General features: G+C 30.7%; 3 protein-coding genes across 4 annotated transcripts in view; 2 read left to right on the top strand and 1 right to left on the bottom strand.

The window, feature by feature from the left end:
* The window catches only part of LOC126882338 (uncharacterized), a 380,011-nt gene that overhangs the window by 18,266 nt on the left and 334,252 nt on the right, over window positions 1-27,493 (bottom strand). The gene's annotated exons all lie outside the window — the stretch shown is intronic.
* Window positions 1,738-2,823, top strand: LOC126882678 (GATA zinc finger domain-containing protein 4-like). The gene has a single exon (XM_050647652.1). The coding sequence runs from the start codon at window positions 1,738-1,740 to the stop codon at window positions 2,821-2,823; it is 1,086 nt and encodes a 361-aa protein (XP_050503609.1).
* Window positions 23,465-27,493, top strand: part of LOC114342465 (polygalacturonase) — a 185,819-nt gene continuing 181,790 nt past the window's right edge. The window contains exon 1 of the mRNA XM_050647211.1: window positions 23,465-23,778. Within this exon, the coding sequence (XP_050503168.1) occupies window positions 23,499-23,778 (280 nt within the window). The 5' untranslated portion in view covers window positions 23,465-23,498. The remainder of the gene's footprint in view (window positions 23,779-27,493) is intronic.

Raw genomic sequence — 27,493 nt, 5'->3', positions numbered from 1 at the left:
ATAAAAATTATTAAAGATCATATCATTTATATGAGGACATTCAAAATTAGCATAAGAAATTTATTAAAACCTTATGTAGGGACTTATATTTGTTTTTTTTTTTAATAATTGAGATAATGTAAATAGATAAATGGACATTTCAAACAATAATTATAGGTTAAAATAATAATATTTAACATTTAAGATGTTAATTTTATACAGAAGTAATAATTCCGATCTGAAATGCCTTAAAATCAATTAAAATAAATAATAAAACAAAAATAACTCTATAGGATGGTGGATGACATACTAATTTGACATAGCATGTTAAAAAAAGAAGGAATTGAAGTTTTCTATTTGTCATAATGTTTTTTGTTTTTCGTTTGGAATGTTCTGGAATAAAAAAAATTTGATAAAAAGAGGTGTCACAATGACAAAAGGAGGCAGTCAAGAAATTAGAAATGAAGCTATAAATTTGATAGAGAAAAAGATTTGAAAATTAACAGAATATATAATAATTTAGCATAAACATGATAAATTTGGTATAATCGAAAAGAAATTAGATAAATATTTGAAGAAAACTTACTTATAATTTGGTAAAGTATCCTTTAATATATAAAAATACTATGTATCCTGAATTTGAACCAGCATAGTGTGGATAATTTATTAGAAATATAAAGAAGAATTTGTGAAGTATCCATAATTGTAAATATTAATAATTTTTGAAACAATATATTAATAATAGTATCCTGTTTCCTGATCCTGGAGTTGAAAGTTGAATTCAAATTGAGAAAAAAGAAAAGAAATATTTTATTTGGCAGTTTTGACACTGACAATTGACCTGGTCTTACATCCATTAATTTTTCAGCCATCCAACAATTCAAATTTTATAAAATATTAATAAGAAGGCATTCAGTGACAGTAATTATAAGGTACTGGAATTTGTTTTATTTAATTGTAGGAAGTTTTTCAAGTTAAAGTTATTGTTTTTCAAATTTAGATTTCTATTTTTTTTGTTATCACATTTAAACATTCAATTTTATGTTCAATTTAGATTATAATAAAAACATTTAAAAAACTATTTAACAAACTAATTCTTTCAGAACCGCGACAAAAACCCTATTTCACAATAATATCCATTATAAATATCAAAAATAATATATCATTACAAATTTGGCGCCCAACGTGGGGCCTCCTAATTAAAAGAATTAGTTTGTTAAAATAAATGCTCTCATATAATTGAAATAATTTTGATTAGAATCAATTTTATATTTTATTTTAAATTGGATTTTAACAAGTAAGATCTCAAAAATGTCTCAAGGAAGGAAAGGTTTAAGAAACAAAAAGAACGAAGAAGATGTGGAAGTGGACGGAGAAACTCAGCAGGCGGAACAAGAGCAGAGTGTAGCTCAAGTTCTACAAGAGACAACAGGAATAACACAAGAACGAGAGGAAAATGTCAATATGACAGCACTGATGTCTTTAATGATGCAGATCAACAAAAAACTGGAAGAGAAGTCTAAAGAAATCAAAGAAGATATGAAAAAAATGGAACAAAAATTGGAAGAGAATTCCAGAAAAATGGAAGAAAATAATGCTAAAATTGTGAAACGATTAGAAAAACAGATGGATGAAAAATTTGATGCTTTAGAGAAAAAATTAGCAAGTGAAATAAAAGATATACGTAATGACTACAAGAAAATAATGGAAAATGAAAGGAAAGAAATAAATATGATTATTAAAGATAATAATATAGATATGGAACGGAACATAGAAATCCAAAAATATAACTTAGAAGCAAAAATTTACGAAGAAAGGAGAAAAACTGAAGAAAAATTAGATGATATGCTACAAAATATCCAAACAAACAACCATCAAATAAGGAATGTAGAACAGAGAATAGAAGAAATTTCACAAATAAGAGACATAGGGAGACCTTACTTGAATTTAACAAATGAGACAGGTATAAAATTCTCTGGTAACATAAAAAATTTACATCCTAGAGTATACATAAATAGTTTAAAACATAAATTAAGATCAGTGAATAATATTAATGATATAAAAGATTATATTAGAATGACATTAAGTGACAATGCAGCAACCTGGTTTGCCAGCATTGAAAACGATTTAGATAATCTGCAAACATTTGAAAATAAATTCTTAAATTATTATTGGGGTGAATTAGAACAAGCTAGATTTAGGGAAGTTTTATATTTTGGAAAGTATAATCGCAATTTAAGTTTAAATACGGTAGATTATGCTTTAAAATTAATAACTGTTGCAAAATATTTAGAACCACCACTTAGAGAAGACGAAACAGTTTTGAACGTTTCTAGACACTTTGATGCGGACGTTGTGCAAACAGTCACAGTACAAAACATTCAAACAGTAGACAGTTTTATTAACTTTATTCAAAGAGTACAAAGAGGTTATATTACAAGTAATAATAGTAAAAATAGACAATCATATAACAATAATAGGTATGGTAGTAATTCTCAAAATTTTAATAACAACAATAATACTAGTTATGAGAGACAAGGTAATAGAGAGAATTTTAATAATAATACTAATGATAATAGACAAGAGAGACAAGGTAATAGAGAGAATTTTAATAATAATAATAATTATAATAGGCAAGATTTTAACACCAGGAGAAATGCACAAAGATATAATTACAACAGACAGGTAAATTATGTAAGGGGTCAGAGCTGCGAAGACAGTCAACGGAATAGTACATGGCAAGAAAATATGAATAGTAGAAGTGAAAGCAGTGAAAGACATCGAGAATTAGATCCAAATGATCAGACACAATCTGACAATCCTAATAATCCAAATTTTATGTAGAGGACTTTCTGAATTTCAAGTTGGGCCATTGTCATTATGAAAAACCTTCGGAATTTATTTCTTTAGATGAATATAAAAATTTTTAATCTATTAATTTAATTTATATAAATGCTATGGCCCAAAATAACATGATTAAGGTTATGATTGATACTGGTTCAGAAAGTACTCTAGTCTCGGAAAATTTTATTTTTAATACATTAAAATTAACAGATATAATCAAGATTGCAAAAATTAAAATAATAGGTGCAAATAATAAGAAGCTGGGAGAAATTAATAAACTGGTTAATTTTAAAATTGATATTCTTAATAAACAAATTAGTATGCAAGGATTTATTGTCAAGGACTTATGTGTTGACATTTTAATGGGAAATGACGAACTGGAAAAGAATAAAGTAAAGATAGATTTTGAAGAAAAAACGGTAACTTTGGAAGGGAAAAAAATAGGGTTTATGGAGAGAGAAGAGGTGGAACAAAGAATAAGAGTTGATGGTAGAATATTACAAGAAAATAATTATGTTGATGAAGAGAAAATGTATTATGATAGGGAAATGTCCAATAATATTAAAAAGAATAATAATTATAATGAATATTTAAGGAATAGTAAATTTGAGCAGAAGGATGCCTACGGAGCGGAGTGCGTAAAATTGGAAGGAAGGACTAATGATTTTATAATGAAAAATAATTTTATTTGTAAAGAAGAAGTTATAGAAAGTTTAAGTTGCCCTGAACAATATAAATTAATAGTCGTTTCCATATTGCGGCAACACAAGGGGCTTATCAATAAAGAAAATAGAATTGCACAAAATGATACCCATAGTATAAAGGTTAAGGAAGAAAAAGACTTTAAAATAAAATCATACCCAATACCATATAAATATAGAGAAGAAGTAAACAGAGAAATTAAGAACATGCTAAAAGATGGCATCATTGAAAATGCAGATACATGTTTTATAAACCCAATAGTAGTGGTACGTAAAACATCAGGTGAAATCAGATTATGTCTAGATGCAAGGAATATTAACAATATGACCGAAAAGCAATTTGAAGCACCAATGAGTATAGATGGAATATTAGGAAGAATTACAGGAATGTCTTTTTTCACAAAAATCGATTTGCGGCATAGTTTCTGGTTAATTCCCCTAGAAAGGAAAAGTAGACAGTATACAGGATTTCAGATAGATGGAGTTGTCTATCAGTTCAAAGTAGTACCATTTGGACTTCAATCATCTTGCAGTGCTTTATGTAGATGTCTTCATGATATCTTGGATCAATATGAACATTTTGTAATTCACTACATTGATGATATATTATTTTTTTCTAAAACGGCTGAGGATCACGAAAAACACCTAAAAATTATAATTGACAGATTAGATGAAGTTGGACTAAAAATAAATCAAGAAAAATGTAAATTTTTTCAAAAAGAAGTAATATATCTAGGATATAAACTTAACACTAAAGGAATAGAGATGGATCCAGAACGAATACAGGTTATTCAAGAATATAAAACACCACACAATTTAAGAACTTTAAGAGGATTTATTGGTATAGTTAGTTATTATAAAAGGATGATACCAGACCTAAGTAAAAAAGAAATTCCATTACTTGAACTATTAAGAAAAGATGTACGATGGAAATGGAACGAGAGGAGAGAACAAGCATTCCAAGAAATAAAAAATATTTTTCTGACAAATTTACAAGTATACCATCCTGATTATACAAAACCATTCACGTTAAGAACAGATGCATCAATTGAGAGATTATCGGGGGTATTATTACAAACATATAATGGAGTAGATTACCCGATACAATTTATTTCAAGAATTACAAAGCCACACGAAAAGGGGTACTCAGTATCAGAATTAGAATTAGCAAGTATCATACACTCTGTCACAAAATTAAGATTTTATTTATTGGGTAATGATTTTACCATCGAAACAGATCATCAAGCATTAACATCTATATTAAAAAACAAATATGGAAACTGTCGAGTCCACCGTTGGAGCCTACTACTAAGTGAATATAGTTTTGAAATCAAATACATTTCAGGAAAATCAAACATAGTGGCAGATGCTTTGTCAAGGTTAGAAAATACACCACAAAATGGACAAAGAACACTAAAAGTTGGAATAAATCAATTAGTAGAAAGCACAGGGTTATACTCTAACGAACAGATAATGAGAGATCAAATCAATCTTGAGGAAAAGGAAAAGCAACTTAGTAAAGATGGGGTGTATTATAAAATAATCAATGGAATAGAAGTATATGTAATCAGTAGAAGTTTGACCAAGGAAATAATGAAAGATTTACATAACAATTACATGCATATAGGATCAAGAAATCTTTGGATGCTCTTTAGGGATAATTATTTTACAAAGAATGATCTGAGCATAGCAAAAGAAATCACTACACAGTGCCATGTATGTCAATTAAATAAAGAAAAGAATTTCAAAAATAAAAACACATATAAGTCTAATGTTTCATATGAAAAACTAAACACAGTTTCCATGGATTTTATTTCAAATTTAATTCCCAGTCCGACAGGAAAAAAGCATATACTAGTGATAGTTGATTTATATACAAAATTTATTAAGCTATATCCATGCTCAAGAACAAATGTTAAAACATTAAAGATATATATTAATCAATTTTCTGAAGAAATAGGACCATTTAGAAATTGTATCATTGATAACGCTACCTATTTTAACAACCAAAATCTTCGAACATTTTGTGAGAAAAAGGGTATCAAGATGCATTTTACAAGTATAAGGCATCCACAGGCAAACCCAGCAGAAAGATATATTAAAGAAGTAGTTAAATATTTAAGGATTGTATGTTATGAAAATCATCTAACTTGGGAGCAGCATGTACATGAAGTAGAATATTTTTTAAATAATACCCATAATTTAAATACCGAAGAAATACCAGAATATTTAATGTTTGGACATATAGGAAACAGAAAATGGATTAGTGAATATAATAAAGATAAGTATGAAGCAGTGTTACAAAAAGTAAATCAAAGAATCATGAGGAAAGCTGAAAAATATGTGAGAAAACATAATCGAAAAAATAAAGAAACCAATAACATTTCAAAGAGGAGAACAAGTACTAGTCAGAAATCTCAGAAGAGGAAATTTGAGAGAAAATCTATGTAAAAAATTTCAACCCTTATTTGAAGGCCCTTATATCATAGCAAATCAGAATGCAATAAATAGTTATGTGTTGATGGATGCAGATAATAAAATTAGAGGCATATTCCACATTAATGATATTTTCAAATATTATCATGATGAGACTGAATAACTTTTAAAAGTATTTATATGGGAAATAAGCCACAATTAAAATGAAAAAAATAATTTTATTAACGTTTCGACGCCCAAATCGGGTGCCGTTGTCAAAATACAAAATATTGTTTTTGACAACGGCACCCGATTTGGGCGTCGAAACGTTAATAAAATTATTTTTTTCATTTTAATTGTGGCTTATTTCCCATATAAATAATTAATCATAAAAATGCCACAAGGAAATAGCTTCAGAACAACATTTTAAAAGTATGTAATACTTACTATAAATCACATTGTTTGCCAGATATTTTCTGTATAAAATTTGTAATTCCAACTGCTAAGAACGACACAGTCTAGCGTTTAAAAAACACAGAATGGTATAGGTTTTAAAATATCACATTTTTGCATTGATATAAATATAAAAATACAGTAGTTAGAATGTAAATGTAAACATGTAAACACTAAACACAAAATGGCATCTGAATTGACATTGACAATTTTGACATAGATAAATTTAAGGTATGTTCAGTATGTTCCATGAGTGACAGTTAGTAGTCAGGTTATTTGTGTTACGTCATGAGGCATTTTTTTACATAAAAGAGTATTAGATGATAGCAGATGAATGGGATGAATGTATTAGTTTGTTTATGAATTTTTTTTGAGTTATTTTATTAGATTAATATTAGATTTAAGAATTTGCATAGAATAAAGGAAAATTAATGTTTGAAAAAATTTTAATTACATTCAATTTTTTTTAACATTATTTTGGGGTAATTGTAACGATATGACTATGTCCTAAAACAGAGTATGTCGAAGATCAGAGAACGTAGTATCCGATTAAAGTGTTTAGAAACCAAAATGGACTGAAATGGCGATTATAGATGTAATTTATAGAAAATATACCATAGAATATTATAAAAATTATTAAAGATCATATCATTTATATGAGGACATTCAAAATTAGCATAAGAAATTTATTAAAACCTTATGTAGGGACTTATATTTGTTTTTTTTTTAATAATTGAGATAATGTAAATAGATAAATGGACATTTCAAACAATAATTATAGGTTAAAATAATAATATTTAACATTTAAGATGTTAATTTTATACAGAAGTAATAATTCCGATCTGAAATGCCTTAAAATCAATTAAAATAAATAATAAAACAAAAATAACTCTATAGGATGTTGGATGACATACTAATTTGACATAGCATGTTAAAAAAAGAAGGAATTGAAGTTTTCTATTTGTCATAATGTTTTTTGTTTTTCGTTTGGAATGTTCTGGAATAAAAAAAAAATTGATAAAAAGAGGTGTCACAATGACAAAAGGAGGCAGTCAAGAAATTAGAAATGAAGCTATAAATTTGATAGAGAAAAAGATTTGAAAATTAACAGAAAATATAATAATTTAGCATAAACATGATAAATTTGGTATAATCGAAAAGAAATTAGATAAATATTTGAAGAAAACTTACTTATAATTTGGTAAAGTATCCTTTAATATATAAAAATACTATGTATCCTGAATTTGAACCAGCATAGTGTGGATAATTGATTAGAAATATAATGAAGAATTTGTGAAGTATCCATAATTGTAAATATTAATAATTTTTGAAACAATATATTAATAATAGTATCCTGTTTCCTGACCCTGGAGTTGAAAGTTGAATTCAAATTGAGAAGAAAGAAAAGAAATATTTTATTTGACAGTTTTGACACTGACAATTGACCTGGTCTTACATCCATTAATTTTTCAGCCATCCAACAATTCAAATTTTATAAAATATTAATAAGAAGGCATTCAGTGACAGTAATTATAAGGTACTGGAATTTGTTTTATTTAATTGTAGGAAGTTTTTCAAGTTAAAGTTATTGTTTTTCAAATTTAGATTTCTATTTTTTTGTTATCACATTTAAACACTCAATTTTATGTTCAATTTAGATTATAATAAAAACATTTAAAAAACTATTTAACAAACTAATTCTTTCAGAACCGCGACAAAAACCCTATTTCACAATAATATCCATTATAAATATCAAAAATAATATATCATTACAATATATATATATATATATATATATATATATATATATATATATATATATATTTATATATATATATATATATATATATATATATATATATATATATATATATATAGGCATAGATAAAGAATCCCTTGCACCAGAATGTTGATAACCAAACAATTTCAAAAAATGTTTCAAAGCGTTTTAGTAGTGAAATAATTATTGTAGAATATTTTGTTCAATTTTCTGAATGGAATTGTGTTTCGAAATGCCGCACTGTGGCCCGTGAATGTCGGGGGCCCCGTATAATTGATATGGCTGATACGGCGGTAGCTACGCCCCTGGCTTCAAATCTGTATTTTTATTATTGAAAGCCCTTTTGTGTTCTGCTATGCGTTTGAGTTGCTGTCAGTATAACAGATATTTTTTGGACAGTCACCACATGTAAGTTTGTATACATCATCATCATCATCATCACGTAGCGCTAAAACCCTGGGTGGGTCCTGGCTAACTGTACAACTTTCTTCCAATTTTTTCGGTCTTCCATCAACCTAGGGTCAAATGGAATGTTCATTTTCCGGAGTTTGTAATAGTTTGTATACACTACTGTGCAATAGGGATGTTCACTAATTTTTAAATATAGTTAAATTCAATAGATTACAAGGTATATAAAAACTTAACAATCATAAAACTGTTTAAAAATGTATATTTTTTAAGATAAATGAGTTCATAATGTTGATTTTCTTGGAAGCTAGAAAAACGGTACCCTGCAGCGAGGCTACGGTCTGTGACGTCAGCAGTCGTAACGTCTTTGATCGACGACTAGTTTTGTATACTTATTTACGAAGTGTATTTGAATGTGCGCAGTTTTTTACGTACTTGATTATTAAAAATGAAGCCAAATAAGTGGTGTTTTGTTCCTGGGTGTGTAAATACATCAAAAAACAGTTCTGACAAGATTTTTATGACCGTTCCAGACAATTTAAAACAGAAAAAGAAATGGTTTGTTGCAGCTATAACTTAAAATAACTAACTTAAAGAACTAACTTAATAAAATAAACACTATAGAAGTTTTCCAGAGACTTTCGGCCCTTGGTAATAATGTAATTGTTCTTTCTGCATTTCTCAGAATTCGAAAAAAATTAATGAATTTAAATAGAATTAGACCAAGATTTTGCACCTACCCCCTTAAGGAGTAAATGAAAAAGTTTCGGGACCTCAAATTTGTATTCCTTAAACTGGGATATTCCTAAAAACGGGATTCTAATAATACATACAGTAAAAGTAAACCTTGAAATAACTACATGTGGATGTAGGTATGACTTTATATTATATTAAAATCATTAATAATTTAGTGAAAAGATTGATTGAAATGAAAATGTATAATACCCAAGTCCAAAAATATTTTTTACCTTGGAACAGTTGTCAACTCGAAATACAAAACAACCGAAATAAGATCTAGAGTTGAAAAGGACAGAGCAACATTTAACAACATGCATGAGAAATATTTTCACCCATTGCGACATAATATCTCTTTCACTAAAAATGCGGCTGCTAAAATGTTATTATTTCCGGTCTTGCTATATGGCGCAGAGGCCTGGACAATAATGGAAACATTAATGAAAAAGCTAGAGGCATTCGAGATGTGTGTGTACCCACGTATCCTCAAAATATCCTGGCGACCCACACCAACGTACAGGTATTGCGTCGAATGGGAAAACAAAAAGAAATCTCTTTTACAATTAAGAAACGAAATCTTAAATATTTCGGTCATCTCATGAGGCATGATAAATATCGTATACTCCAACTGATAACGCAAGGTAAAATAGAGAGCAAACGCGGACCCGGAAGAAAAGACACTCATGACTTAAAAACTTACGCCAATGATTTGGACAAAAATCGATCGAGTTATTCAGAAACGCAGCAAATGAAATTAAAATTGCCATGATGATAGCCAACGTCCACAACGGACAAGGCACACGAAGAAGAATAAAAATAGTTTTAATACACCTAACCAAGGTAAGGTAATAACCAGCCAATGTATGTATACAATATGCATGCATACAATGCATGCATACAACTTTCTCTATTTTTTTGTGGAGTTTTAAGCATTTATTTTTCTAGCTTAAAGAAGACATGGAAAATTATATGGAATATATACTCAGTAAAGCTGTGGTAGATTTATTTTTTTACAAGATGCCAATAAATCATACAGCATTGTTACATCTACACTACAGTCAGTAGTTTATACGAATCGGCTTTCTGAAAACCTTCTTCCATTTTATTTGTTTATTTTTGTACCACCCAAAATATGTTCTTACAAACAGTCTATCGACTTTAAACTAAACAAATTCACTATAAAACTCCACTTTAACCCTGATAAAACAAGAAGACAACAAAATAAAATGACCTGAAACGTCAAACAGGTAAACAATAACACTATGAGAATGGCGCGCGCTTGGGGTATGCAACTAGTGACGTCAGGCCAATAAAGAAGCGTTCTTGAAATTTAAAATAATGCTAGATTTCTAATAAAGATTTTTTATAGAAAGACTTTTTCAATTTTGTTGAAATTTTGGACAATTATTCCTAGGGTGTTTCTTAATCGTTTTACATGTTTGAAATGACTTTTTAATTTTTTGTGAACATCCCTATTGCTTTTTTTGGCTCTTATTCATCGGCGTAGCTAGCCTCAGTTTTCAAGGGGGGGATAGGCCCAGTCACCCCAGTGATGCCACAATTACGGATTTTTCGGCAGATCTACCGAATTCCTGTCAAATCGACTGATCTACCTAAAAATCAAAATTCTTAAATTTTTCCAATTTTTCTGTTATTTTTTAATTTATATAAAACATGAACTAATAAAATATTTGTTTTTTGTTTTAATATTAATTGCAGTTTATTATTATAAATTTTTTTTGGCAGTTGCCCTGATATATTATCTGAGAGATTTGGCAATAGCCGAGTTTAGTAAATTTTCAAGAATCCGTGAATTTGCTTGCAGTTACTTAGCTTGCGACACATGTTCAGCAGGTGCAGATATCAATTATTTTATGACCACTTTTGTCCTTTTATATTATGATTTTGGGACTATGTAATGTACCTACCTGAATAATGAATACTGTTAAGGATTGTGGCTTATTTTCATATAGAATATACTATCAAACTAAAAATATTTTGCACCTTATTTTACCTTAATTATTTATACATTTAAAAATGCATTTGAAAAGCATTGAATCGAAATTTTGGGCAAGTATTATACTTTCTGTAATCAGTATTTCAATGGTTTTAAACGAGATGTCACATTATATACTTTCCCGTTCAAAAAAATCAAAGTTATGACTGAAGAGGGATCGCGTAAAGTTCGAAACATTGATGGTGTAATATACTATGATTATTTTAAAAATCGACCTCCGAGCGTTTTGCTTATAAGTTTATATGGGGGAGGGGTAACACTTATTCCAGAGCACTGTATATGTTTTTTATATTATTTTTATTGTCGACTGTATCCTTGATATAATTATTAAGAGCATACTAACTACAGGTACTTAAACTATCAACTATAAGTTACAATAAACCGTTGAGCGAAAAACGGTTAACTGACAACTTTTTTCTAATCCAATATTGGACCGATCAGGTTAAAATCCACATGATTTCACACCTTTCACGATCTGTATATTACACTCAACATACTTCGTTATTAATTGTTTCGTGTAGCTAGCTGCAGATTTTTTGTGGATGTTCGATAAAAAAAGTCACAAACGCCCAGTCGAAATGAAAATCAGAACAAAGTGAATTATCAACGTTCTTCACAAAGGGTTAAAAGAATGCGCAAATAGAGTTAACAGCAATTCTGACACAACTTTTAGAGCAATTTCACATTTCTGCTCTATGCGGCACAGGTCCGGACTACCAATTATTGGTTTTTCCATAGGAAAATTTATCTAGGTTTAGGTAGGATTTTTTCCGCCCGGAATTTTCGTAAATTCCAAAATTTATGCTTAACTTCTGAGTGGCAATTTCCTTCTATAGACGTGGACTATAATTTCAGTGTTTTTCTAGATAAGCTTCTCCACATCTTCAATAAGGCATTTCCATTAATTCCTATTAAACCAAAACATCGGAAACCTTGGGTTACGAAAGGTATTCGCATATCAGCTAAGAATATGCGTTCACTACTATACATCAAGAAATTTACTACCAATGTTGCTGTCACTGAATATATCATGAAGTACAGGACAACATATCTAAAACTTGTCAGGTCAGCTAAAAAAGCCTATTATCAAAATCGTCTGGGAAGCTCTAAAAGTGTTGCAAAAGAGACTTGGTCTATAATAAACGATCTTCGAAATAAAACTCACACAGCTCAATCATTTTCCCTTCCAAATCCTGAAAGTCTAAACGACTACTTCGTTAATGTGAGTAAAAATATAACATCAACAATTTTGCCGCAACAAGATCCTATTTCCTATCTTCCTAATTCAAGACAGGTCTCGAATTCATTCTTTTTACGACCAGTCGATAACTCTGAACTTATCCAAACAATCAATTGTATCAAAAGCAAATCATCCTGTAGTACTGATGGACTATCTATAAAAATTTTCTCTAATCTCAAAGAAAATGTGTTGGAAATCCTCCTCTCACTAATTAATGATTCTTCGAAAAAGGTAAATTTCCAGAGTGCCTAAAGACAGCCATTATTATTCCTCTTCATAAGGGTGGCGAAAAATCTGATGCCTGCAACTATAGACCTAGTACTCTCCAAAATTATTGAGAGACTCATTAAAACTCGACTTATGTCCTTTATCGTTGATAACAACATTTTATCACAAAATCAGTTTGGCTTTTTAACAAATAAATGTACCACTGATCCATGTTTTCTGTACTACATGAGGTTTACCAAGCACTAAACAATAATCTTTATACTGCCACTGTTTTCTGCGACTATGCCAAAGCTTTTGATTGTGTAAATCACGACATCTTGATTACAAAACTAAATTTCTATGGTATTTCTTTGAATTGGTTCCAATCCTACTTGAATAATCGAAAACAACTAGTTAGAGCAAATGATACTGACTCTAGTCTCAAAAACATCGTATGTGGAGTACCACAAGGTTCAGTATTGGGTCCTATACTGTTCCTTATCTTTATAAATGACATTACTAATTTAAAAATCAATGGGAAAATTTTTCTTTTTGCTGATGATACCAGTATCACTTGGAGCAACTCAACTATTGCATCTCTTCATGAAACTATAACTTCGGATCTACTGACGATAAAGACCTGGTCTGACTCTAATTTACTCTCTTTTAACGTAAATAAAAGAGTAGCATTATCCTATAAAGGAGCTCTTCAACCTTTGCCACTTCATAACAGCCAGATCAGTACCGTTGATTCTGTAGAATTTCTTGGTATTTTTTTAGACAGCAACCTCAAATGGTCCCTTCATATCGATTCGTTAAGTAAGAAACTCGCCTCAGCTTGTTATGTAATACGATCTGTCTCAAGGGAACTCAATTTAGCATCTTCTAAAATAACATATTTTTCGTTGTTCGAGTCTCATCTTCGATATGGTCTTCCTTTTTGGGGTTCTAGTACAGCTGCTCAATTTAAAAAGAGCAATAAGATATTTGTTTGGCCTCAGAAGATCTACACATTGCAGAAGTTACTTCAGAGATCAGGAAATTTTAACACTTCCATCTTTATATATTCTAGAAACGGTTTGTTTAATTCGTAAACACCTTCATGTCTTTCCATCAAGGCCCAATCATCTTTACTCCACCAGAAATTCAATCTTTGATATTTATTTACCGATTCCATCCACTGAGTTTGTAAAGAAATCTATATTATATTCCGCAAAGAAACTGTACAATCATCTTCCGTTACAACTTAAATCTGCAACATCTTTCCCTAAGTTCCGAAAAATGACAAAAGCCTATCTATCCAAAAGACCATATTATTCAATAGAAGAATTTCTTAATGAATAACTAAGAAAATTGGGTTCCATGCGCAGTAGCATAAACTTGTCAGTTCCTTATGTTGTACCTATTTTATTTTATTTGTTGTATGTTCAATTTGCAATTTATATATATTTTGCAATAAATTGTTTTTGTATTGGCTTTTATATTTTATACTGTACATTATTGACGATTTATCTAATTTTAGTAAATTGTAGTTGTTATTTGTTATTTATATTATGTCTTTCTTTTGACTGTATGTAAGCTTTGTCCATAAAATTGTAAAAATTTTCAGTGGCAATAAAGCATATTTCTATTTCTATATATCTATATATGTAGTCTTGTATAATTTTTTTAGGAAAAATTTAGAAAATAAATTTATATCAGAGACCACGAAATTATAGATTTTCTTCGCCCTGTATATGACCAAAAATTGTAATAGGATAATTTAGTTAGTAATCAATGTTTTCGCAGAAAGTGAAATCGTTAAGGTGGTTTTCTTAATGGGTTTTTGAATGGACTTAAAACAATGGTGCGGTCAGATTAGACAATACAGTTTTATTTCGCTTTGCAATGGACAATAAGACATTTTATAAAAAATTCGAAGAAGGTTAAGCGGTAAACAAATTTATTGAGTTTATAATGTAAGGCTTTTTGTTTAGCATTTGAAACAACGAAAGTAATTTGATGTCTCCGAGAATTTAACAAATTGGAAAGTTGTATACAAATTAAATTGGATTTTTAAGAAATGATAATATGGGTGTAGTGGGTAGAAAGGGTGTTTTGTGATTGGTGGAAAATGATGAATGGAAGTGATGAGAGTGTTGAGTCTGATTTTGACGAGAGAAAGAATAGGCACTATGTAATGAATATCTGGAGACAGCAGTCCAGTTTTTGAAAAGTGAGAAGTCAGTGTAAAGTAGTGAAATTGGCCTTTGCGAGCAGAATCAAGTTGAAACGAAATCGTTGACCGGTTTGAGAAGATAATTTTCCTGTGTCCGAGGAAGATTCCTGTTTCTGTCTAGAACGAGTAGCCGATTGGTATCTATTTGCACAAGATATCGAGCAGAGAGAAAACTGAGTCGAGAATTCGAGCGAGTCCTGTGTGTTTGTTTGTGAAGCAGTTTGGACGAGAGGGACCTTACGCAACGTCCTAAGAGTACGTGTGGGAGAATCGAGGACGACGCAATGCGGAAAAAGAAGTAGAGAAAAAACAAAAAGGTTAGTCAAATCATTTGTGAAACGGAGAGAGTTTGTTTATATCCACACCATATTTGCTTAATTTTTGTATTGAACAGTTCTATAACATAATTAGTCATTCCAAACTTTAAAGAAGAAATAAGTAATCAATTCATAAAGAGAAAAGTAAGTTTTATTAAATTTTATAAGAATAAATAACGAATTATTTAAATAATTTTTTTTTTGTTGAAACAGAGGAGATATCAGAATTAAAGCTTAATTCAGTAGATGAGAAATAGTTGCAACAAATTTAGATTTTAGCATATTTTTTAAATCCTGTGTTTATGGTATATTGGATAAATAAATAACAATTTCAACATTTATATGATATTGAGTCAGTGGCGGTTTCTCCATAAGTGCACATGTGCACGTGAACCCCCAAAATTATTTTCACACCAACATTCATATATGTAATATTTATCATTCTTTAAATAACATTTTAATCTAACTATACAGTAATTGAAATTCGAAATAACAGATCCAAGGAGTTTACAGTCGGAAAAATGAAAGAATACCCATAAACGAACATATAGACACGCTGTATTTTCCTGTCACCGTGTCACAAAGAAAATTGTCCAGTGTGAGTAGTACATGTAACAATAATTATAACATGTACTTGCGCTGGCCAATTTTTTGTGTGACACGGTGACAGGAAAATACAGCGTGTTTTATATGTTCGTTCATGGGTATTCTTTAATTTTTCCTACTGTATAAGTATCTAATAGGTAACATTTAATTATTTTTATTCTATTTCAAAGGAGAAAGTTCACGGATGCGAGGCCTTAGACAGAACCCCGCGTTCACCGCTCTCACAGTGGTTCCTATACCAATGACTTTTCATACGACAAAATACAACTCACCACCCACCCCGCTACCCGCTATAGCCCACAAATTTAAATGGCCACAGGATCACAAGTTGGATGTGATCTTATGGCATGATCTTTGGTGTTTTCAACGTGCACGGCACACGTATATTTAAATTTTGCTTTCATGAAGTTCGAATTTCGGAACTATATTAAGAATGGAAGGATTTGTGGACCTAATGTTAGCGTGGAATATTTAAAATCAATTAAATTTTTTTCATTATATTTAGAAGAAAAATTAAAAATGCCGAAACCAAATTTGTTAATTAAGAATGTACCAAAGTGCGAACGTCGGGATTATAAATGATTATTTAAAATGGAGATTTGTGTAAAAACTTACAAATTGTGTAGGTGTGAAGCACATATTTGGAGAAGAGGAAGCATAATGAATAAAATAGAAGGTACGATTTTAACTATCCAGTTGGAATTCCAGATTGGAATTCTCCAATTATGTACTTTTTACGATGCCAGTGATAACTGCAGAAACAGAACGATGTCTCTCTGCATTGAAACGTATCAAAACTTTCCTTAGAATAGCTATGGGCCATGATCGATTAACTGCACTCGCAATGTTTTCAATAATAAAAAATGATTCAAGAAATTCCAAATTTTACTGAATTTGTTTGTGAATAATTTATCTAAAAAATAACAGGCGACTGACTTTCGTTACAAAACTTGCTTGTAACATTTAAACACTAAATTATAATTTTAAGTCAATAAAATACATTATTTATTGTAATTTTTAATAAGGTCCTTTGATTTTTACAATTTGAAGACACTCAAAAACCTTTACCTACGGAAATAGGGTCTCAAGGTCTTTTTATATGTTAACATTATGTGTGCACCCCCAATATTTTACACCAGGCGCCGCCACTGTATTGAGTGTGTTTAATTTCCCTGTTTTGTCCTGGATGGAGTAAGCAACTAGAGATACCAGAAGCTACAAACCAAAGGTAATGCATTAAAAATAAAATAGCCCTGAGAATAAAGTTTATTAGAAAATTTAATTTAAGTTTGGGTTTGTTTTACATAGGCAGTAATTAAAATAATTGAGTAATTAATTAAATTAAGAATTTGCTGATAAATCTCATAAAAGAGAGAAATACAGAGCATAACATTACATAGGTACTTAACCGTAAAAGTTTTTCACAAATATTATAGTAAGGAAGGAAAGTATGCTAAATTTGCAGTTACTCAAGCATTACGGGGACGTATTGGGTTGTGAAGAGTAGGTCCTAAAACCAAAAAAAGTTAAGTAGAGTTTTCCATTTAAGTGGGGACTTTCCATTTTTTAATTTAATTTTCCATTTCCAACAATCGTTTTTTCCGATTATAGCGCCATCTCTCCATAATTCGAAAAAATGCATCAAATAAAAGTTGCTTATATTTACGTAAAGAATCCAAATCTGCAATAAACATTTGGGGCTCGTATTTAAGATTTTAAAGTAACCCCCCACCCCATCTTCGTTGGGGTCGTGTTTGGTGTCATTCGAGAGATTTTTCAAAAATATTGAATACGTGTATTTTGCAGTTTTTCGGTCTGATGTTCATTTCGCGAAATATCGCGGGATTCGTAGTTAAAATTTTAAAAAACTCTAACATGAAGTAAAAACCACTTCTATGTAATTGGTATATTTATTAAAATTTAAAAATCCCAATGGATTGAATAAAATGTGTCCAATTCAGAACGTTTTCCGACCTATCAGTCCATCATCAGTGAATTTGAATACTTGCTAAATAGCACCAGAAATAAACAATGGTTGAATTTATAATTCGATCTACATTATGTCAAAGTAATATTGAACAGGCTAAACGCCGATGTTAAAAGATAAAACCTCCGGGAAGATGGTAAAACCCTAGCAGGAGACTTAAACAACCATCTTAGGCCAACGTCGTCTACGAAGTCACTGTTTACCAAGTCACTTGGTAATCAACGTTGGCCTAGATGGTTGTTTAAGTTTCCTGGTAGGGTTTCACCATGTTCCCGGAGGTTATATCTTTTAACATCGGCGTTTAGCCTGTTCAATATTACTTTGACATAATGTAGATCGAATTATAAATTCAACCATTGTTTGGTTCTGGGGCTACTTAGCAAGTATTCAAATTCACTGATGATGGACTGATAGGTCCGAAAACGTGCTGAATTGGATACATTTTATTCAATCCATTGGGATTTTTAAATTTTAATAAATATACCAATTACATGGAAGTGGTTTTTACTTCAGGTTTTTTAACTATATGGTATACAGCCAACCTAGGGAACTTCCCTTTTTAGTTTAAAATTTTAAATTTACCCCCACTCCTCTCCGTGGGGGTCATGTTTGGTGTCCCTCGATAGATTTTTGAAAAATATTTAACACGTATTTTTAGTTTTTCGATCTGACGTTCATCTCCCGAAATATTCGCTTTTTTGTGAGAAACTTTGTGAATCGCCCATTTTCTTAGGCTCAAATCATCAAATTTTTGAAATATACACCATTGTGCATGTACTTAACTTACCTTATCTTAAACTGACGATTTCGTGTTTATCTAAGGATAGATTATTTTTCGGACCCCCCTTAACGAAGCCTCGTGTATTAAGAGCCAATATATGGTAAAAGTACATTAACACGGTACAAGGTTTCTCCCCATAGGATAATCTGACGCGCTCGAGTAACTGCAAAAATCCCTGCTTGGGCTCACCTATCATTAGGCTCATTTTAAAAGTTGATATTTTAATGAACAGATTAACGTTAACGCGTTCCACCAATGTGTTTTTAGAACTTTAGATTTTTCTGGAAATTAAAAATTTGTACTGGAATCAAACTGCTATCGTAAAAATTGAAGATAACTATACCGACGAAATCTCGATACAACTAGAAGTCAGACAAGGTTGCATTTTGTCGCTAACTTTTTTGAATGTTTACTAGGGTGGTGCGAAAAAAGTCTAGTTGATAATCCAGTATCGCTATAGCGCGAAAAAGTTGCGATTGGTAATTACAAGAAAAACAAAGCAAAAATTATTCAAATCGGAATTTATCTTCCGATCCCGCAACGGGCCTAAAGATTATAAAAGAATGAAATTTTACCTTTTTTTTCGGAAATTTTTATTCATTTTCCATGTACATTTTATTTATCGCTACATCAAAATTTATTTACAGTTTGCATGGTTGCGTAATAAAAACATAGTTTTACGCACTTAACGAATATCTTCCGATCCCGCAAGGTCAATAAAAACCTATAAAAATTTGAAATTGTTGATGATTTTGATAAAACAGATTAACGTTAACGCGTTCCACCAATGTGTTTTTAGTACTTTAGATTTTTCTGGAAATTAAAAATTTGTACTGGAATCAAACTGCTATCGTAAAAATTGAAGATAACTATACCGACGAAATCTCGATACAACTAGAAGTCAGACAAAGTTGCATTTTGTCGCTAACTTTTTTGAATGTTTACTAGGGTGGTGCGAAAAAAGTCAAGTTGATAATCCAGTATCGCTATAGCGCGAAAAAGTTGCGATTGGTAATTACAAGAAAAACAAAGCAAAAATTATTCAAATCGGAATTTATCTTCCGATCCCGCAACGGGCCTAAAGATTATAAAAAAATGAAATTTTACCTTTTTTTTCGGAAATTTTTATTCATTTTCCATGTACATTTTATTTATCGCTACATCAAAATTTATTTAGTTATCTCATTTTTCTGTTATATTTTGAAGCTCTTCGCTTGTTTATATATTGTATAATAATATTTAAACGACCCAGAACTCACAACAAGAAGGTGGTTGCACTTTTTATTCCACCCACACCCTTCTCTCCATACAACCAATGAGTGTGTGGTTTTTACATTATTTACATAGTACATTTCTTTTTCATTTGTTTGTATCCAGCTTTTAAACGTTAACTTTGAATTATTTTGATTTGGTGGTAAAATCTGGCAGCATGGACCTTGGTTTAAGTGTTGCCTTAATGAATCCATCTCTTGATTGGGTCCCACATACATTAGACGATACTTCCGTGACCAACTCTACGTACCGCTAGACAGCTTGCGTACGATAGGGATGGTTTTGTACATTACAGTCTGGCGTGTTGCCTGATATAATGTAGGAACTTATATCTTCATTTGAAACGCTTTGAAGAACTGGTGAAGAAGATAGTTTTGCAACATTCCAATCTAATAATTCAGTGTAGTCCTGTGCTTCAAAATTTAAAGTAGGAAGGATGAAATTTCTAATACGTTTGCCCTTGGCTTTAGTCTATCCGGCTTTTAACACTCTCCTTAGCCCTAGCTCTCTAATGTGTTTCCTTTCTCCCTACTACTGGAAATTTTGAAGCACGGGACTAAACTGAAATAATAGACTGGAATATAATGTTGCAAAACTATTGCAGACTGTTGCAAAACTATCTTCTCCACCACTTCTTCGAAGTGTCAAATGAAGATATAAGTTCTTGCATTACATCGGGCGACATACCAGACTAGAATGTACAAAACTATCCCTGACATACGCAAGCTGATGAGAGGTGCCTAAAGTTGGTCACGGAATCATCGTCTAATGCAGGGGAGGCCAACTCGTCGATCGCGACCCCTAGGTCAGTCGATCGATGGCAAGAAAAAATTATCTACCTACCTATATATTCCCGTCCTAAATATTACAAAAATTCCTAGTCAGTAGATCCCAGAGAATGAGAAAGGCAGACAGTAGATCTCGAGTCCGATTAAGTTGGTCACCCCTGGTCTAATGTATGTGGGCCCCAATCAAGAGATGGATTCATAAGGGCAACACTTAAATCAAGGTCCATGCTGCCAGATTCTACCACCAAATCACAATAAAAAGTTGACGTTTAAAAGCTGGATACAGCATGAAAAAGAAATTTACTACCTATGTAAATAATGTAAATATCACACTCATTGGTTGGTTGGAGAGAAGGGTGTGTGTGGAGCTAAAAGTGCAACCACCTCCTCGTTGTGAGTTCTGGGTTGTTTAAGTATTGTCATAAAATATATAAACAAGCGAAAAACTTCACAATGTAGGAGAAAAATGAGATGATTAAATGTTCTTTAATTTATCAAAATCATCGAAAATTTCAAATATTTATAGATTTTGATTGACCTTGCGGGATCGGAAGATATTCGTTAGATCCGTAAAACTGTTGTTTTTATTACTTAACCATGCAAACTGTAAATAAATTTTACTATAGCGATAAATAAAACGTACATGGAGGATTAATAAAAATTTCCGAAAAAAAGGTAAAATTTCATTTTTTTCATAATATTTAGGCCCGTTGCGGGATCGAAAGATAAAGTCCGATTTTAATAATTTTTGTTTTCTTTTTCTTGTAATTACCAATCGCAACTTTTCCGCACTATAGCGATACGGGATTATCAACTTGACTTTTTTCGAACCACCCTAATGTTTACTCAGGCCAGTTATTTAAAAAGGAACTCGACAGCCAGCCAAAAACAATAAAAATCAACGGGGAACTACTTAATGTGACTAGATATGCGGATGATACAGTAATTATAACAGATAATATTGAAGTTCTCCAAATTCTGCTTATTCGTAGTCGCGAGGCATGAGATGAAATGGACATTATAATAAACGCAAACAAAACGAAAGATTTCAAAAAAGTACCTATTTGGGAACTGTGATAACGGACCAAGTAGATCCAGACATAGCAATCAAATGCAGAATAGCAATGACTAAAACTACTTTTATAAAAATAAAGTCATCTCTTTACATTAATAATCTCAGTTTAGAACTCAAACAAAGAATAGTTAAGTGCTATGCTTGGTCGGTATTCTTGTATGGTGTAGAAGTGTGGACGCTAATGGTATCAATCATGAACAGAATTAAAGCATTGGAAATGTTGATTCATAGACGAATGCTGAAGATAACTTGGACAGCAAGAAAAACTAATAAAGAAGTACTAAGTAGGGTCAAACAGAACAGATAGGGTAATGTTAAAGACTGTTAAACACCGAAAAATGTAGAAGTCAAAGTTTTTCATCCTCATAAAAATATTTAAAAATATTTTTAAAAGATATTTAATTATTGAAGATATTGATTAAATTATTGGACAATTTTCCTGGTAACACCTCCATGGCTTCTAAAAATTGCAAGCCAGATGGATGCTGCAGAGAAGGCAAGAGAGAATTGTAAAATTTGCAATTCACAACTCCGTCTGCACAGCGTGGTAAATTCCAACGAAAATGGACCTCTAGTTACTCGATAGGAGTAATACTAATAGAAAATAAAAATGTATACCATTTTTATTCACTTGCAATGCGAAGCCAAAACTGTCTTAATTTTCACTTAGTTCAGAGAGCTCAAACTAGCACTCTAATCTACGATTTCGCCTCTTAATAGAGGCATCATCAGAGAGGCATAGGTTTGCTTATCTCTGACCCAATTATCTTCAGTCAGCTATTCCCCGCATTGCAACTAACGTGGTGGTAGTAGGTGTCTAGCGACATCTGCTAAATAAAAGTCAAAGTTTTTCATCATAATAAAAATATTTAAAAATGTTTTTAACCTTTAACTACCCGCGCATCAAGTTATAACATAACTACACGCGTGGCGTACTTTATACGCCACAAGATAATACACTTAAAAACAGCGGATTTGTTTTTTTTTGAAAAAATACACTTAGTTGTTTGTTATAAACCTTATTTGGCATCAGTGAATACTTGGAGTTCCTTCTCAGCAAGCCAATTGGGATTTATAACTGGAATCATGGAATAACTGGATTCCATGATAAATAAAATTACTAATAAAAAAATTTTTTGAAATGTGATTTTTTACAGGAGAAAATGTATTGTTTATAAAGAAAAATATATTTTGTGCCATAATGACTAAAAATCAATTGCAATGTGTACTTATATTACGATTAATATTAATAGAATCGTGGTGTATGTTGTCCACCACCGGAAACAACAAATAATAAACTGTAAATTACGATCTTCCCAGAATGCCGATTATAACGGAACTAAAACCAAATTGTAAAGCACATTCCAGTGATAGATTAGAGGTTAGGTTCTCTTCAAAAACAGTAAGACAGTTAGAAACAGAGCCCACAGAAAAATTAACGCTAGAATAACTTGACACCGACAAAAATTATTCAAATTTTTTTAGTTGCATTGTACATTATTATGGTAAAATTAGTAAAATAAATATGAATTTTAATAGATAGTAAATATTTTAGTATAATCTCTAGAACAAGTACTTGATTATTTTTATCAAGATATCATTATTTTGAATAAAAATATCTCACTAGTTTTAATAAAAATATATTATTCGATCATTATTCTCTAGTGTGTTTACCATGAATTATATAAAATTTCTGATAGTGGCATTTATTTCCACGGTTTCTGCAAATAACAATTGCACAATCACCGAATTTGCCCAAGTAGCAGCAGTCGTTAAAGAATGTTCCAATATAGTTATTAACGATCTGGTTGTTCCAGCATATTCGACTTTACTATTAAATTTGCAAAATGGATCAAGGGTAACTTTCACAGGAAACGTATTGTTTGAGGTAGGGTATTGGGAAGGTCCTCTTTTAGAAATCTCTGGAGATGGAGTTCAGGTTCAGGGTAATGCAGGTGAGTATTTTATTTTTGTGAATTATTTATTTTATTTATACGCACAAGGGGCGGTTAAGACCTAAGACATTTTAATTGGATAAATGTAAGTAATGTATCCAAGTGTTGCTACGCCACTGGCAGCAGATAATTTCTAGTTTAATAAAACCTACCGATTAACTGTACAGATACTCTGGGCTAATTAGCAAAATACAAGGAAAAGTTATTTACCAGCAATTTTATTGCTGGAATCGAATCTTATTATTATATGTATTAATAATATAGATATGCAAAGTCCGCAGATAGTGTGCTACTTTTTTAATAAACAAAATGGCGCCCGAAAATCGTGTTTTTTTCAATTTTTGCTCTATAACTCGAAAGATTTTAACTTTAGACCAAAAACACTCAAATAAAAATTTACCGCAATTAAATTCTCCATAGAGACGTGTTTTTTCTGATTTCCTTCGATGAAAACTTTCCCCGGAAAAAGCGGGTTTTTCCAACAAAATCTTTAATTTTCAACTAAACTTTTAGATAAGTAGTGGTTAATCAATAATTAAATAACTTGGTAACGTTAAAGCCCTTTCCGTATGTATTATAGTTCCAGAAGTCTATGGAAATTGAATGAACAGTTTAGCAACAACTAAAATGTAAATTAAAAATTTACGGTCGCTATAATAATGACAATAATTATGATCCATAAGAATAACCATGATATTTTCATAAAAAGACACTATACCTATCTAATGTACTTTACAGAATTAAAATTTGACTATTTAAGCGGCCTCAGGAATATTTTAAAATTATAAACAATTTTTTGGTTTATAAACAAATAGAATATCTCGGGAAATATTAAACCAAATTAAATTGTAAAAACGGTATTCGAAAGGCAGCAGCAGGACTCTTCTTTTAAAATAAAAAACGTTTAATTTCGATGAGCGGTTCCTGAGATACAACCTGTCAAAGTTGACCGGAATTTACGGCAACGATATAAACAATAGGATCATAATTTTTAAACTATCACCTTTTTATTTTTGTCCTCTTTCTCCACACCAATTTTCATATCTTTAAAATCCTCATAACATATATTATTATAATAAAAACTATCGATAATACGTGTGAAAATTGCCAAAAATAGCAAAATTCCAATAAAAAATTAGGTTGGAGAAAATGTAACCCTCATAGTTCAAAATCGGTATACGTTAACAAAATGCATTTTCTCGGCTTCCCATGGAGCAATTTCCTTCATTCTTTTTTTGTTCCCTAATAACTCGAGTAGGGCCATCGAACTAACGCATTATTAAATGTCACACTTGCTTTTGTTCTGTTATAATAGATTAATTTATTTATAAGAACAGAAAATTACATATTTTTTCCAGTTGTAGGCATTTTTTAGATAAACTTACTACAAGTGTACCTTTTAAAGTTAAAAACATAAATATTCTCATTTGAAAGCTGCATAGTTATTTAAACAATTTTTATTTAAACAAATTAAAATATTGTGTTATAATAAATAAATAAATTTATTATAACAAAACAAAAGCAAGTTTGACATTTAATAATACGTTAGTTCGATGGCTCTACTCGAGTTACTTGGGAACAAAAAAAGAATGAAGGAAATTGCTCCATGGGAAGCCGAGAAAATGTATTTTTTTAACGTATACCGATTTTGAACTTTGAGGGTTACATTTTCTCCAACCTAATTTTTGATTGGGATTTCGCTATTTTTCTCAATTTTCACACGTATTATCGATAGTTTTTATTATTATAATATATGTTATGAGGATTTTAAAGATATAAAAATTAGTGATGAGAAACAGGACAAAAGTAAAAAGGTGACGGTTTGAAAATTATGATCCTATTGTTTATATCTTTGCCGTAAATTTCGGTCAACTTTGACCGGTTGTATCTCAGGAGGCACTGATCATGATTAAACGTTTTTTCTTTTAGAAGAAGCGTACTGCTGCTGTGTTTCGAAAACCGTTTTCATAATTTAATTTAGTTTAACATTTCCCGAGATATTCTATTTGTTTATAAGCCAAAAAATTGTTTATAATTTTAAAATATTCCTGAGGCCGCTGAAATAGTCCAATTTCAATTCTGTAAAGTACACTAAATATGGTGTATTTTTATGAAAAAATCATAGTTATTCTTACGCACCATAATTATTGTCGTTATTATGGCGACCGTATATTTTTAATTAACATTTCAATTGTTGCTAAACTGTTCATTCGATTTCCATGTGCTTCTGGAATTCTAATACATATGGAAAGGGCTTTTACGTTACCAAGTTATTTAATTATTGATTAACAACTACCTATCTAAAAGTTTAGTTGAAAATTAAAGATTTTGTCGGAAAACCCGCTTTTCCGGGGAAAGTTTTCATCGAAGTGAATCGAAAAAAACACGTCTTTATGCAGAATTTAATTGCGGTGAATTTTTATTTGGGTATTTTTGGTCTAAAGTTAAAATCTTTTGAGTTATAGAGCAAAAATTGAAAAAAAAAAACACGATTTTCGGGCGCCATTTTGTTTATAAAAAAAGTAGCACACTATCTGCGGACTTTGCATATCTATATTATTAATATATACAATCATAAGATTCGATTGCAGCAATAAAATTGCTGGTAAATAACTTTTCCCAAAAATGGCCTATTCTCCGATAATCAGCCCAGACTAAGAGCAAATGGCAGCTATGTACACGGTTCTTAGACATTACTACGGTTGCCTAGATCGACTAACCAATGAACATTAAGGGTGCGATTACGTCATGAGAGTGTACTGTCATTTGAATCGTAATATATTTTTTTTTTCGAATCCTAAGAAAACCAAGTATTTTAGAAAAATTTAAACGGAGGATGAAAGATTATATTATTACCGAGGGCGGAAAGCCCCTTAGAATAAACAAGCAGTTTCTATTGAATGAAATATTTGAAATTAAATATCACACTTCTCTTTTATTTTCAGCCCTGTAACTTATTAAAATAAACATTATAGAAGTTTTCAGGGAGTTTCGGCGCTCGGTAATAATGTAGTCTTTCATCCTGCATTTAAATTTTTCAAAAATATTTATTAGTTTTCTCAGGATTAGAACAAAATGAATACAATTAAAACACATTGAGAATTTTGACATGCGTCAAAATTTTGCATTAACTCAATGTAAAATTCTGAACTGTTGAATTACAGCTTCCCTAAATATTTTACATCAAAAGACATTAGAAACTATTTGTAGTGGATTGAAATCTGTATTGGAAACAACTGTTAAAATTGGTCTACGTAATTAAACATATTCCAAAATTTTGTAAAAATGTAATACATTTTAGTTTTCAGCCCAAACTTAGGCCACACACAATGCAATAATGTTCACATTTTTGAACTGTCAATATTTTTATTTTATCATCTATTGTTTAAAAAAAATACAGTTGATAAGATACCCTCAGTTGCGGAGAAAGGATTAATAATATAGTTATTTACCTAACAAGTGCAGAAAGTCATTCTTTTCCGCACGCGACTGCAGTTTGCCGAACGATGCGAAGCGGGAGTTCGGCAAGCAGTCGAGTGCGGAAAAGAGACTTTCTGCAAGAGTTAGGAACAATATTTTTTTTAAGAGTCTTTAAAAAATTATCAAATCTTAATCAGTTAATTTAATTAATATGAAAATACATACAAATTAATTATTTGATAAGGTTGTCAAAACCAAACTTTCAATATAATAAGTTAGCATGACGACGATCTTG

The sequence above is a fragment of the Diabrotica virgifera genome, chromosome 3 (assembly GCF_917563875.1).
Source record: "Diabrotica virgifera virgifera chromosome 3, PGI_DIABVI_V3a".
Taxonomy (NCBI): Eukaryota; Metazoa; Arthropoda; class Insecta; order Coleoptera; family Chrysomelidae; genus Diabrotica; species Diabrotica virgifera.
This window is presented reverse-complemented; position numbering and strand designations above follow the sequence as displayed.